The sequence below is a fragment of the Acipenser ruthenus genome, chromosome 1, assembly GCF_902713425.1.
Source record: "Acipenser ruthenus chromosome 1, fAciRut3.2 maternal haplotype, whole genome shotgun sequence".
Classification (NCBI taxonomy): domain Eukaryota; kingdom Metazoa; phylum Chordata; class Actinopteri; order Acipenseriformes; family Acipenseridae; genus Acipenser; species Acipenser ruthenus.
Genome location: NC_081189.1, coordinates 6,429,766 through 6,446,160, shown reverse-complemented (window position 1 = coordinate 6,446,160; position 16,395 = coordinate 6,429,766). Strand labels below are relative to the sequence as shown.

The 16,395-nt window shown below is 35.0% G+C and overlaps 1 protein-coding gene and 1 long non-coding RNA gene across 3 annotated transcripts in view; one reads left to right on the top strand and one right to left on the bottom strand.

Moving 5' to 3' along the window:
• The window catches only part of LOC117973461 (cotranscriptional regulator FAM172A-like), a 177,930-nt gene extending 173,356 nt beyond the window's left edge, over positions 1-4,574 (top strand). For both annotated transcript variants that reach the window (XM_058985518.1, XM_058985575.1), the window contains exon 11: positions 1,536-4,574. In XM_058985518.1, coding sequence (XP_058841501.1) covers positions 1,536-1,687 — 152 coding nt within the window. In that variant the 3' untranslated portion in view covers positions 1,688-4,574. The remainder of the gene's footprint in view (positions 1-1,535) is intronic.
• LOC117404129 (uncharacterized) overlaps positions 3,905-16,395 on the bottom strand; it is a 19,695-nt gene continuing 7,204 nt past the window's right edge. Inside the window, exon 2 of the long non-coding RNA XR_004544622.3 lies at positions 3,905-5,262. This is a non-coding gene — a long non-coding RNA (uncharacterized LOC117404129). The remainder of the gene's footprint in view (positions 5,263-16,395) is intronic.

The following is a 16,395-nucleotide window of genomic DNA, read 5'->3' as shown; positions in this document are numbered from 1 at the left end:
ATTATCATCCTTGAAGGTAATATAAAGGCAAAATTGCCAAATTTATACGATTGTCTGTGTGTTCCGCTCACAAATGCTGCTCTTATGTGGTGTGGATAACTACAGTATATCTGGACACTAATATACCCCCAACTGAATCATTATTTGCTTTGCAACCTATACAAAAACTGCACTGTATTATGGGATTGCCACACATCTGTTGCTAGGCAGCAAATATGGTTACAGGGACTGAGCTATTAGCTGGTGAAATTAAGTGTTGAATCTCTATAGCAATGACCTACTATTACACTGTGATAAGAAGTGCAATAAAAAAAACCTTGAAAAGCTGCCATATGCTGTAATACTACCAGTTGTTAGCCGCATCAGTGGACTTCTTTTTTAATTTAGGAAGAAATGTTTCCTCTCCAAGCTATCTTTGTAATCGTCTAAGAAAAAAAAAAAAACAGCACGGCATCAGCTTTATCATAAACCTACCATAAACGCTAATTAATTTATCATCCGAAGCATAACTCTGTAAAAAGACAGATTAACATCCTCTATTGATTAGCAATGTAACTCCTGGGCTTGTAATGTGTTGGAAAATGTTGCTAGAAGAATAGGTTGTCTGGAATGGAGTTTGTTAGCGAGCGTTCCTTTGAAATATGGGTATTCTTGTTATATGAAGAGTAATGTTGAACAGCAGATTGTTAATTTTTTTATGTTTTGTTACAGTATGGTGCAACACATACTTAGTTTAACCCCAACACGCCTTTAGGTTCTGTTCATTATTATTTTTAAACAGATTTAAACCCTTGCATCAGTATGTGCATTACAAAAATGCTGGCATGCCTTCCAATGCAAAAGAAGATAATTTGAAACAGATTTGATCATTAACAAGATAATTCCCTTCAGCAAACAAATTAAGGGACTAGAGAGATTGACTAGAGACAACAAGATGTAATAACCCTAAGCCCAAAAGTGCTGTAAAAATGAAATAGTTTGAATTTGCTTTGGGATGAAGAGCCGATGCCCTTTTTACCCTTGAAATGAGCTTTTAACAGCTAACCTCCCCCCTCCCTTGTGTTAATATAGAGAAAAATGTACGACGTCCCGTTCAAGGGAGCAAAGGCATCACACAACATGTTCTCCTTACAATGCATATTTTTCCAGTGAGGAATCCAGAGCTGGAGTGTGTGTGTGTGAGTGTGTGTGTGTGTGTGTGTGTGTGTGTGTGTGTGTGTGTGTGTGTGTGTGTGTGTGTGTGTGTGTGAGTGTGTGAGTGAGTGAGTGAGTGAGTGAGTGTGTGAGTGAGTGAGAGACAGACCCAGAAATGGCAAAGCAGAAGTTTTTCCAAAGTGTAGTCAGGTCCTTGGAGATGGTGCAGCATCGCAATGTACACGTACCCTCTCTGTGCTCAGGGGTGGGCAGGATGAGAGCACTTAGCAAATGTCTTACCCAATTACATCTCCTCTTCCAGCTCTACAAAGTTAAACCGCACTCTATATCCAGTAATTGTTTTTTTTTTGTGTGTGTGTGTCTGTCTGTTTGTCTTTCAGGTACAGAGCGTCACGAGTTAACTTCATGGAAGAGTTTCCATTCTATTTTCAAGTACTTTACTGATGCTTTCGAAGCTCAGAACTGTGAAGCCAAACCCACGAGCACAGTAACCACAAGGAGCGCCAACAGAATAAAGCATGAAGAGTTATAAAAGGGGAAAGAAATCTCTCTCCTATTGCCTTGTTTTGTGTGAGCAGGCCCCCAGCCCCTCATTAGATTGTTTTCTCCCTAGAGCACAGGGCCGTAGTGTATACATCTAAATAGCGTTTTGCATTATTTCTAGATGACTGCAACTGTCAAAGCAATATGGGTTCACGGGTTGTGCTTCCTGTGGGCTGTAGCTTGCATTTCGTGCTGCTCATCAGTGTGCAGATTAAGGTTGACAGCAGTACTGCACTGTGCAGTATGGTGCACCTCTAACTGCCCTGACATAGCCCTGCACTAAGCTAATGCCAGCTTCAAACTTCCCTCCTGGTCTTATTGCTTCTTGGCTTTCCCCTATTGCTCTAAGATATATTTGATTTTATTTTAGTTTCTACCAATTATCAAACGGTGATTTTAGCTTTGATTTGAAATGTTATGCTTTTTAAACCCTCTCTTTCTTTTGTTTTGTCGTTTCTGTACAGTGCTGTTTGTAAAGCCATAAGTACAGTAACTGGATTGCTGTGTATAATAGGAGTGCATTTTTGTTGCATACAAGGGTTTTTAAAAGCAAACAAGAAAAAAAAAAAGATATGGCTCTCTTCTATATTTGCTGAAGTAATTTGATATTGAACCTGGCAGGTTCTGATAACTGTGTTAATCTTCTGTGTTTTTTAAATACATTTTAACTTTTTTTTTTTAAGTGGTAAAATATTTTAAAAGAAAACTGACATTGGCAACTTTATATAATGAAGGCAGAAAAAAATTATAATACAAATACCCCGGAAATACAATTACAGTAATTAGCTTTCTTTCGCATCATTGCTCACAAAATAAAAGTTGGTTATCAGTATATAATGTATTTATTGCATTTGTCATCCTCTTAAACAAAGCATCTCATCAACTTTGAAGGATGTATCACATTTAAGAAAAAAGAAATGCCCTAGTACTGCAATAATTTCTGTAATTGAGGAAATCCATACAAAGTAAGCCATAGCTGAGTAGAAATTGAACTAGAGAACGTCAGGGCTGATCTTTGCATCAGTTTCATGAGTCTAACAGCCTACTGAAGAGTACTTTGCAAGTTAAGCCTGTGTGGAATGCTGTTACGTTATAAACATAAGTTTAGAGCAATTAACAGCAACAAGGTAAGCCTGTCCCTGTGTACAGCTACGGCCAAGGGTTTGCATCATTCTATAGAAAAAACTCATTGTGCTTCATAAAGTTAAATGAAACCTGCTGAATTACATACCCCATTGTAGTTTTACATATACTAATAAAATTGAAATGTGACATTTCAAAATCTAACAGAAAATACCAGACTACTATTATGGCTTGCAGTAGACTTTTGCAATATTATTTTGTAGTTTCTGTGATTACATGATGTTAAATAAAAGATAAGTTAATATGTTTTTTTTGTTTGTTTTTCTTTTTAATTTGTCTTATGTCTCATTCCTAAAATCCTAGGTGATGCACAACGTTTGGCTATTGCTGTATATTGTAAAGGGATAACTTAATGTTAGGAGAACAAAATAACCTGTATTGTAACTAAATATCTTCAGTTATTAACCAGCTAACGTATCCTGTTTTGTGATCTGGTGTATTGACAAAGTTCTTCTTCTTCTTCTTCTTCTTCTTCTTCTTCTTCTTCTTCTTCTTCTTCTTCTTCTTGCTATTATTTCAAATTGTCTTCCAGCACAGCTGATAAAGGCATGATTATGAATTGGTGATTTCTCTGCTGATGATTTTCTTGTAATCATGTCATTGTAAACACGACTCTCTCTTTTTTCTGCTCTAGGTTTAAATTATAACATTCGCTAGACTATAAGGTGTAACTAATAAGGGGACAGCAGGCTGTAGGACTTTTTGAAACCTATAGAAAATATTTTGTGAGCTTGAGGATTGTTCACACCATGCTAATATACAGTACTGAATATGCATGGCAATTTCTTTATCCCTGTCCCATGTATAGTGTTCTCAGTGCACCGTTTTGGACACTACAACACTACTTTTTGCTTAAAATGTGTTAATATTGTTGCCTTATAAATGAATACCATGACCCTGTTATAGCAGCCAACTGCCCAAAAGCCATAAGTAGCTCTGCAAGTAATGTATTAAACAGAACAGCCTTAAACCAAATTTAAAGCACATTTAATATTTAAGATGTAAATTATTCCTGATTTTTAACGAGGAACATTACAAAAAAAAATAAATGTTTTCCAGCAGCCAGTAATAAAACTTTTATTGATAATTGCTACAGTTTACCAGCAGTGATTTCTTACATATACAAGCAAATAAAAACGCCACCATTTTAATACAGTGGTTTGTACTTTTTATGCAATGCTGGTGACAACTTATACCGAACTCATTTTTGCTTAACTTGGTTTGTAGAAATTACAAGTTATAAACATTTAGATTTATATGTTACAGAATTACAAAATATCCATAAATACAGACTAGACTTTTGGTGTTTTTTTTGGTTTGTTTTTTTTGGGTGATGGTTTATCAACAAGCATGTTCAATGATTGCAATGAATGGTATATGTTATTTCCAACAATTGCTTCGTTTCACTTTTTGTTGTAATTATTTTGCTTCTCTGTAGCCTGCCTGTTTTAGGTTGTATTCTCTCTGATTTACCTAAGTACAGTAATTGAATTGTATTTTTTTTTTAATTCATGACAAAATATACTGCTGTATCTGAAATGATTTTGTTTGTTTGAATATTTTATGTAATTTTATTAAACAAATAGAAACATGAATGGTTGATTTTAAAAAGTGATCAAAATAAAAAGAATGAGGATTATTATTGTGCAGCAAATCTGAGACATTCTGTACTCATGTAATGTATCTGTTTTTATTCAGTAAAAAAATGTTACAAAACGAGCAAGAAACATCAAGTTAGATGAATCATTATTTGCTTTATTTATTTATGTATTTATTTATTTTTTAAACAGGTGACTTAGCGCCGAGGTACATGTTTGTGAATATGGTCCTTTGTGTGCCATTGTCGTGGGATTGATGGAAAGCTGTTGCCATGGAAAGTGGCTCTGAACAGTTTTTCGTTGTGTGCGCTGCCTCTCCTGTTAACAAGTCACTTTAACTCAGCCGAAGACTTAAAACTCCGGACCAATAAAATAGTGACCCATGTGAAACATTAGTTCGTCAAAATGACTCCATAGTCAGTGACCATAAAACACGGCAGGAATATTAAGAAATGCGATCTGTATGTGGAAGTGAAGTAGGGAATACAACGGGACAGAGCACTAAAGAGAAGCCTGTTGCTACCGCTTGGCTAACTCCGAAGTGCAGAGTGAAATTGAGTCTATAGGAAAAGTGATCCGAGCCCTATACTCAGATATCCGGAATGAAATCAAACCTCTCTTGACAGTTTGCTTATCTGCTGATATCAACTCAGATTATTAGCAAGGGAAGTCCATTGAAATGCATAATTTTAAAACGCCTTGAGTTGGAAATGCGATTATGTTAAAGTAAGCGCTTTCTCCTGTTTGTTTCTCTTCCCCCCCTCCTGTGTTTTGGCCCGAAAAACGCACCTTTGTCTTCGATCCTCTCTTCTGCAGGCGTGATCTACAACAACAAAAGAAAGAAAAATTAATAAGTAAAGAAATAAATACATTTAAAAATAATAACTTCCAGATTACGTGCTGTATAATAGATTTTTTTTCTATTTGTGTTATCAAATTTAACAGATCCGTGGTTTTCATCTGTTAAACACTACATTTCATATCAGTCAATGCAAGGCCGTAGATAGTTTAGACGCCTTTAGCACCGAGACAGTCAAACCGTGAAAACCCATGCGTTAAAACCAGGTATAAGGTAATTAATCTTTGTAAAGGAGTCATACCCTTCTAAGGTTTACAACGCCATTTGTTTTCACGTGTTGAAAACCAATACGGTCATTAAACGCCCCCACGATAAATCTTTGAAATCTTCCATTAACCCTATAGCAGCTAGTGTATAGGGGTCGTGTGGGCAAATATCTCATATTGCGTTGGGTCAGCAACAAATAATGTATAGCAGTAGCCTACAGTATGCAACTAAATTCATAGTATAATCATAATAATTAGTAGAAATTGACATGTTGCCACAAACTATAAATCAGATGAAACCGGCACAGAAGTGATCCTGTATGGTTTCTTGTGTCCCATAAAACCTACCTAAATAATCCTTAAACAGCTCATAGAAAGTGTATTCTTCTCGATTTCCCACTGGATTCACGCAGTGATCAGCACTGTATATCTGGTAAGACACGACACACTCTGAAACGGTCCCAGGGTAGCTGCATTTTGATAATGAGCACTAAGAACTTAAATAATTGCATTTCCAACAAAGGTTATTACAATGGCCTTTTGATTTTGGTTTTGCTTTTAAAAAGCACGATGTCCTCAAATAGCTCAATAGCCTGGAACACTAGATCAATCCCAGTCTAAAATGGTTTGCTTTCATTGTGACTGGCCTATTAAGGAAGTAGCTAATGGTAAGTAATTCTACCACAGGCACCTTTGCGCTATTTAACAGTTTGCGCTTTAAATAATAAATGGACATGCAATATTTAGTTTATATGCTTTTACAAAGAAAGCGTTTACTTAGGCCACACTATCTACACACTTCATCATGCAATATATCAGACAAGGCGAGTCATTTTTTTTCCTTGTTACAAATTCATTTTGCGTACTTTGCTGTTCCAACAATGGTCGCATCTCACATCGCCCACGTCGCGTTTCTACCAGTGTAAAGTTTGTTCTGTTTGTTTTTTCAGCAATAAAAAGAAAAACAAGTTACATTTCTATTTAAAAACTGGCACGAGCACGGTTAAACCTGTGCTTCCACATAATTCTTTACTACTTTTAAAAGTTGTGTTTTTATCCGACTTAACGGTGTGCCAGGTTTGTACTGGTAACAGAGAGGAGTGGAATACGGGGCATAGAGAACAGAATAGATACTAAGTTAATACCAGCTACCTGGCTACAGTATTAATCTACACAACGTTTGCTCTTTCCCTGTACGTGATCCGCCTGCTTGGAATCAGATGTTTTAGGTTGCAACTACTTAATTCATGGCTTTTAAAAAATATATTTATTTATTTATTTTTAAAGTACCTACTGGTACCAAATATATCATTGGATGTATGCTAAAGTTGCATGTAATACATGATTTTAAGTTGAGTTCGTGGTAGTTTCAATGCAGTTTCTCTTTGATGTTTTGGATAAAGTGTATTCTACACGTAACAACTAATCTCATTTAAATATCAATACTGTTAAAAAATATGTTACATGGATGTGTGCTGTTTATCAATACAAATGAAAATTAATTAGCAGAACAAACACTATATCCACTTTGTCTCCAACTCATGGACAAAGAGCTGATCATTCAAAAAAGAAATGGGGCACTTATAGGTCTATAATGCTGGGTTGTGTTTTACTCTTGCATGTTAATCATTGTCCTATCCTGGTTTCATGGAGTTCCCCTGATACCTGTCAATACTGCCTATAAAATGATATTTCAATTATTATGTGAATTACGCATGCCCTAGTGCCCGCCCTTTCCCGTGCACAATCCTACATGTGAACTATTACCACAGAGTAAATGCTCGGGTAAGTTAAAATGGCACTTTCTTCCACCATTCTATTTGGGAATATTCCAACAGATCAGTGACAGCGCTCTATTTGCATAATTATATGCTCTGGTCTGAAGAGAAAACTAACCCCCGAATTGTATGGGTCACTAAGCTGCAGCAATCAGCGTTTTATCACTATGCTAAGCAAAACCTATAGCTGCTATATGAAGTTTCTTAGAAGATATATATTTTAATGTTTTGGTGGTCGAGATGTCCAATAGTAACTAATAGATACCAAACTATTCAGTCTTCAGTCAGGAATTAGTAGAAGGAAACCTAACCTCGTATTAGGATGGTTGTCAGACAGCAGAGAGTGAAAAGTTTGTACTGATTCATTCTGTTTTGGAATGCATTAATAAAAGATGTTTATAATGAAGTACAACACTTAAACTTCGTGCCTATTTACTGTCCAGGGTTACCAATCTCTCTTTACGAGTGATTATGTGAAACAATACATTAACAAACTTTATAGACAAAAATGCTTAGTACTGTAATATGTGTATTTCATCTGTAGCTATTAATATGGTTGTACATACAAACATGCTAGTTGATCCTGGTTACAATAACACGCAAATGTTTATTCAACGTATATATCATATTTTGCCACTTCACAGTTTATGAACTACAGCACACAGCAGCTGATAGAGTTGTAAACAACCTTGTCAATTCCATGCATACAATCATTTGCAAAAGACTCTTCTGTTTTCTTGTCATTTTTTCTCTTTTTTTTTGCTTCACCAATCGCGCGTAAATTGTTTTCATTCCAGCTCATTTGGAGATGAAGCCGCGTTTCACCTGGGATTTCCGTTACCATTTGTTTTTCATTTCGATCAATACAGTATGACCTGCCTCACGGAGGTACGTACAGACCAAAACAACCCGAAACAACCCGAAACAACCCGAAACAACCCGAAACTCCATCGAGATCAAGGCTGCATGGACTTCTTGCAGGAAGCGCATGCCATACCCAGGGAAACAAACGTAAAAGTGAAAATACAGGTTTTCTGCACACTCCAATGCATAGCGGGATCTTAATATATATATTATATATATCGTCTATATATATGTTCTTTGAATACCAGATACAATATAGCTAGTCCACCCACCGGCGGCTTTTTAACTCTGTTCAAGGCTTTGATGTGCATATATGCAGTGAATGTGAAACACAGAACTGACCCGTATTCGCTGGACTGTTTGTGTCTAGTTTGGCAAATGATTTTACAGTGGTATCAGGGTAAGTTTTGTCCCTTAAAACACTCGCTACAGGGTTTCGATATAGTAGGCTTATTAGTTTAACAGTTGGTTGTATTGCATTCATTTTTCATAGTTAAATAAAGCCTAGACATTGAAAATATTCCGTTTACAAAGGGAACTGGTATATGAAAGTTAAATGAAATAAATGTGAGTGTGAACAAGAACAAAATCTACGGAGGGAAATTACACTCCCTTGACTTGTAAAAAACGGTGCATAGTAAGACTGTTGTGTGTGAAAGTCAATACGCGAATATTGAATACGGAAAGTAAAGCTGCCGAGGAGAGAACTCTCAGAAGAGCGTCTGTTTAACCAAGAGCAAACAGACACGCTGCAAACTACTGTGCACACATATAAAAACAAGAGCACAAGAACAACCAGATCAATAACGTGAAGGAATGCAAAACAGACAAAGAGAAGCTGTCTTCCAAGAAGACAAAAACACGACAAAATACTTAATAAAGTCATTTGAATCCAATCAGTCCAGAATTATAAAACACAACACTTTTTGGTGTGCGTTTACCAGCATAATAGATATACGATGACTGGAACAGTTATAAGGGTTAACGGAAATATCCACGTCCCTTTTTAGTTGATATATTCTTGTGATATTAAAAATATAAGCAAAATGACCGAAAATGACGTGTAATAGACTATAACATATAAATACATGGGTCTACAATAAATACAATAATTTATGCTTAATAGTTCGAATGCTTGCTTGCTTGCTTGCTTGCTTGCTTTCTTTCTTTCTTTCTTTCTTTCTTTCTTTCTTTCTTTCTTTCTTTCTTTAATTCTGATTTATATAAACGGTCGTCATTATAAAAACTAAGCCGTCTTCAGTTTCAGGTGTACCTTCGTGACAGAACAAGGACAGCTTGTCAAATCAAAGACAGAAGGGCGTGTCACAGAAAGCAAAAGCAAAGGCACGTTTGTGTTATTTCTTTCCTTTGCTCTTAGTGTTCAAATTATTTTATTACCGAACCTCTATCTGAACCAGGTGTATAGATAGAACCCTCTGAGATTCGATATATAAGAATGGTTCCATATGCTTTCTGTAGAACGCCTTCGGAAACACGTTTCATAGGTGATTGAGCATTTGCTGTAACATGAAACTTGTTTGCGTGTGTGTGAATGGAGCCGTATTCAACTGATTATATATTGCGACGATGTACCAATAAATTATCCTTTATCAAATAAGAAGTGTGATAATTGCTTGTTTTCATATTCTAAACAAACTTGTGTTCAAACGAATTAACGAAATATGTGGGCATCATACCCATTTCTCAGTTATTATAAACTAGTATATGCTTGTATTTTTTAATGTATATCCATATAAAATAATGCTAAACTGACAAGTGTTTTTATTGCATATAAATATGATCTTCTTTTAATATTTTAAACAAACGTTTTTGAAAACGAATAAATGTATGTTTTTTTTGTCCAGATAACTTTAAAAATAGTTTACAAATACATATTTTATTTATCTCTGCTAAAACCAGCGTTTTATTAGATTTGTATTGCATTTTATTTGTGCATTAAACAAGCTGTTTAGTTGATGCATTGTGTGTGTGTGTGTGTGTGTGTGTGTGTGTGTGTGTGTGTGTGTGTGTGTGTGTGTGTGTGTGTGTATATAGGTTTGCTCATGTATCAAATTCAATATTATGTTACTCTCTTTCGAGAAGTTGAAAGTTGTATATTAATTTCAATTCAACTAAAAACCATATACATGATTTTCCCTGGTTTTCTGTCTCAATATAAAATGAATGGAGCCGTATTCAACTTACATTCACAGAGTGATTATATCTGTGTATTAATTAACCAGTTGTCTTACTCTGATGACTGAAATTAAAGAGAATGTTGTCTGGAAACAACTGTTTGGCTCATATATCTCTAAACCTGGCGATGTTTACATTAATTTTCTATTCGTTAAATTTCCCAAATCGCAACTTAAATAAATATGATTTGTTACATTATTATCACAGAACAAAGACTTGGCATTTCGATTGCAAGGGAATCCCTTGGCGAGCTCCAGTCCAGACACTGTCGAGTAAAAACACCGAGATAAAGATAATTAATATTTCTTTATCTATACGTCCCTAAACATTCCTATTTAATTCCAATACCACGGCAAAGCTCTAATAAACGATTCAATGGCCACTAAAGACACGATTGCTATGCCACTGTGAGTTGAAAGCAGACAGGGTTGCCTGTGATAAAGCTCCGAGATGTTTTTTTCACACTTCGCTGTCCAATTCTTCCAGATGTGAAAGCTGCTTCTTCCTGCATGGGGCAGAACCTAATTTCCTTTTTCTTTTATCTTTTTTATCGTTCATGCTGCTCAGGTACTAGTCAAAGCCCCAGCGTCCGCAGAGCACGGAGAGGTTTTAATCAGCTCTCCTCACACCTCCAAACCGTTTCCCTTTGAGGGTCCTACTTCTCGTTCGGGTATGGGAACGGGATGCCCTTACTTAGCACGCTGTCATTCTCTTAAGAGGCGGCACCATAGTCCAAAACCAGCGAACAATTAATGCATGATCTTGTACTGTAGGACTTTAATAATAATAATAATAATAATAATAATAATAATAATAATAATAATAATAATAATAATAATAATAATAATAATAATACGTTTATTTTTAATTATCACTTTATATTAACTAAATCTGTTGTAATTACTTTTTTCCCTCCACAATGTTGTTAATATAGCTCAAGACAACATGACAATCATGTTTAACGTGTTCACCCAGCTGAAAAGGGTCAAGTTAAATATCCAATTGTTTAGGATATATATTCATTGTGTGATGATCAGAATTTTTTTTTAAAAAAAACTTTAAAATACTCTCTCTCTCTCTCTCTCTCTCACACACACACACACACACTCATACCATTCTTACATAGTTCATCGTTCTAAAAAGTGGATTTCAAATGCAATGCATGCTGAATGAACAGTATAACTACTAACCACCCGTATTAATCAGTTTACATTAAGAGATTTGTTTGATGTTATAATCATAACAAAATGATCAATTGCAATTTTAAAATTTCCTTTACTGCATTTTCAGTAGTTATCTAGGTTAAGAATGAACGAGAACATCTGGTCCAAAATGCTTAGTTCAGACTCGTGGCACTCCTCCTAAAGATATGTTTTCTTTGACAATAATTACATTCTCAAGAAATAAGTGTAGAATATCAGTGGTCAATAATATTTATACTCCCCTTGCTGAATTAATACAAGTTCACCAAACCACCTGCTGGCCGGTTTGTCCAAATGTCAATAGTGTTTACAGCTGAATTCCGTTGTAATCTTCAAAAGCACAAGATGTGAAATACAATAGACCTAATGTAACGCAGACAATAGTTAGAGAGTCTTATTTTTCTCTTTAAATGTGTCAGTTTTTTACTTTTCAAATGTATACACACAATAATGCAAATGCGTTTTGATGCCCCCTTCACAAAGCTAATGCAAGATGCATTAATCATGCATATTCTCTTTTACTCTGTTTCAGAATTAATTTTGCATCTTAAATAAATAAATAAACAAACACACACTTTGGAAACATTTTTAAGGTTATTATGTGTTATAATTTTCACACACTTAAAAAAATTATATAAGAAATAAGAAATAAATAATAATTATTATATATATATATATATATATATATATATATATATATATATATATATATATATATATATATATGTTTGCTGCTTGTTTTTTGTTACCCTTTGTTGAAAGATTTGGAGCCTTAGTTGCTGTGCAGATCAGTTGTTTTATCCAAGTCTTCCAAGATGGCTTTATGGCTTTATTTCCCATGTAATGCATTCTGCCCCAGCACAATCTTGTTGGGCTTAGAGAGCTCACGATTGCCTCAAATCTTCAATCATTTGTGGACCACCACAATTATCATATATTCATTTTCTATATTATTTTATATACAAAAGCACAAGATTTGAAATACAGTAGACATAATGTAAGGCAGAAAATAGTTAGTCTTATTTTTCTGCTTAAATGTGTCAGTTTTTTACATTTCAAATGTATATTTTTAATGCTTTTTAATGCTCCCTTACAAAGCTGATATATATATATATATATATATATATATATATATATATATATATATATATATATATATATATATATATATATATGTTTAAAGTAGATGCTGTCCGTACTGTGTAAAATTCTATAAAGATATATTATAAGCCTTGGCGCGGTTGCGATTGTATTGATTAGTGTCCTGCGCTATCTAATTTGATGGGCTCTAAATCTACCTCTGAAGTCAATGTAGCACCATGGACAGCGCTCTGTCTTGACCTTCAACTCGCTACCCTTAAACTTCAGATCCAATTACTTCTGCCACTATGAAACTACACCAAAAGGAACGTGTCCATTTTCATGTGATACGCGAGATGCTCCCTAAAGCTAAACTTCGTTCTCTATTTTAATTCATATTTAAATGCTGTTTTTTAAATTTATTTATTTATTTTAATTTATATCTGCATTACTTCAATGTTATGCATCACTTTTAGTACTGTAACTTCAAGGTAGTAGGTTACCTTCGATTTTATTTAATTCCCTTCACTCGCGTTCTACGTTCTTAATCATTAAAGTATTATTTATGTTGTCAATATACAAGCTTAATTTATCCCACTGCTTCTTGATTATTTATACCGTGCTATGTTTGCTAACTTGCTTAAAACGCACTTATCTAGTGATTATTGCAACTTGTACATTACATCCTAACTGAACTGTGTTGGTAAGTAAACTACTAATTGACTGTCAGGTTTTTTTTTTCTTCTGAGTTTCGAACAGGAAGTTAATTCTGTGTCAAAGAAAGTGCAGCCTAGATAAACTTCGAAAGGATCTGCACCGGCTCTGGCGGCTGGAGGATTTGCTGCTGCGGAGAGCTGTTTGGTGGAGCTCTGCAGCTTCCAGACAGCTTGTTAATTAAAGCCCCTGGAGATGAGCCTCTGGAGCCACCGTCCATATCAGAACATTGTTAACTATACTGACAGCAACTAAGGAGCAGAAACGACGGCGCTACTATTATCTTGCAATGCAGGCGCTACCTTTTATCAGACATTTGCAGATGTTGTATACTGTATGTTTATTATCCTAAACAGAACGCATATGGCGCGTTGACCCCACACCCTAAATGTCTTTTACGAAATGTTTAACTGTATTGTCATGACGATATGGCACCTGTAATTGTTTCCAGACATAGGCCTACTTAGGGTCACTTTCATATATTTATAAGTATATATTTTTTGAATTTACTGTCAGTATAATCAACGGTATTATCTCACCAGTTAGGGTACCGCTGCTCTTTTGGAAATCCTTTCATCCGGGTGCAGTGATGTTTATTAAAAGGACGGTGGAGTTCAACCACTCTTCCTCTACCACTCGCGACTAAAGTTTACTTTCGAGGCTGTTTTTTCATAACTGAAATGGAAACTCTTTCCATGAGAAACGTATTCAATATTTATCCAGTCATTCGGTTAACGTACAGTCCTTATTTGAAAGATTTAAGTTGAGGGAAAACAGTTTTTGGCACACTGCCATATCAATGCGATTTATCAATTACTCCCGGTAATGCACACTAGTTATATAATTCCAACTCAGCTCCAAAAGCGGTTATTATAGCTGGTGTCTTCTATGCATTATTCCACCTTAATCGAGCTCATATCTGCCCTTTGACTCCAGGATCTGAGCGATATATTATGCATAGGTAGAAGGATGCCTTGTTAGGATTCAGTCTAGACGAGCAAACAAATAATACAATGAAGCTGAAGGCGAGATGTATTCGTACGCATTCATAATTTACCCAACAAAATATATATATATATATATATTAAATTCACAAATAATATAAGATAAAAAATGGGAATTTTAAATATACATGTACATTGAACCATATATCCAGATGATATATACAAAAATACTTAAAACGCGTTGCTGTAAAATGACAGCAAATATTTACGAAATATATACCGATATGGTATTCATACTAAAAACCCAGGTGGCAGGATACCAAAATATATTCGCAAATGTATAGCAAATATAGGCCCATTCCTTGCAGTTGATGCTGATATTTCTTTTACTAACATTTTAGCTTTTCTTTGTCGTTTTTTTTAAATCTCCACTGCAACGTATAAAGGAAGAACTGAATTAATTAAATGTCGATTTTTGTGAGCGTTCTCTCTAGAATTCACGGTTATAAGTCTGTAGGTAACTGGTATTCAGGCTGCGTTCTTTTGCATCTTTTTAAATGTTGGATTGTGGCGGGGTTTCCCTTGAAAGTGGATCATCTATTTTGCACACATTGTTTCTCGTTCATCATTCATGCTCCATAGTAAGAAGAAGAACACGTTTCTAATTGCAAGTTTTCCTTTTCAAATAACGGGGGATCGTTAGCTTCCCCTGCGCTGTAAACACAGGAAGCAGGTTTTATTAATCAGTGTACTGTACATTAGATAGTGTACTGAAAACGCACGTTTTTAACCACTCGCAGGGACCCTGTATACAGCATATAACAGATTCACTGTGATTATAAGATCAAAATAATCAATAAACGTCAAATGTGCTGGGAGAGGGGGGTTGGGCAGGTGGGGTTAGACAATATGAACTCATTTTCCAGACACATTCTTTAGTTTCTTTGATATAAAATGTCAGTTTTTGTTTAATTTTTGTTATTTTTTCCCCCGAAAGAAGTTATATTTGTCGGTTATATTTTTGGCTCCTGTGTTTAATGTAGCGTACTCACTGTAGTACATTTTAAAGCAGTGGTGTCATATCCCTTGTGAATACGTTTATAAACCTCTTTCACCGGGTACTCTTCTAGCTCGTGTAACCCTTCAAAGTCATCTTTAAACGGCTCTTCTGGTCTTATGGTCATTTGTCAACGTCAAATGTGGACTGGCTTCTATTTACTGAAATTAAAGCGTCTGTATCATATCTAGTAAAAATAATAATAATAATAATAAAAAAAACTTGTGAGCCCACAGATGATTTGCTGCTAAAAAAAATCAATACGTTGGCCAAGAGGCATACTGAAAAAAAAATCAAACCAAAAAAAAAACAAAACTTTTTTTTGTTGTTGTATAAACTTTTTAGCTGTTGACTTTAAAAGATAAAGTATGCATGGCATTCTCTCAGAAGGTTATCTTTGTTTTTATTAAAAATGCAATATGAAATATCAGAAATGTATTAATGTGAGTTTAACTTTCAGGCAGGTTATCTTTTTTTCAACAGCCTATTGTTAGATACAGCAAATATATATATTTAGAAATAAGAAACACATATTTTAGCTGGAAAATATGAATAATTGTGATAAGTTTATATTTTTTCAATGTCCTAAATAAAGTAAAATATGAACTATATAAAGTCTGAATATATCTTTGTTACAAATTCTCTTAGAACAGAAGATATGGAATATATAAAGGACATGTTCCAAATATCAAAACAAGTTGAAAGAGACGCACACACACACGAAAACACACACACACACGCACACGCACACGCACACGCACACACACACACACACACATAAACAATTCGAGAGAAGAAAGCTAAATACAAATTCAAATTACACATTGATGTACTTAAGGGAGACCATAGTAAAACCATACACTGAGGGAGACCATAGTAAAACCATACACTGAGGGAGACCATAGTAAAACCATACACTGAGGGAGACCATAGTAAAACCATACACTGAGGGAGACCATAGTAAAACCATACACTGAGGGAGACCATAGTAAAACCATACACTACACGCGTTTCATGAACGAATATTTACACATGCAAAATAAACTACAAAAAATA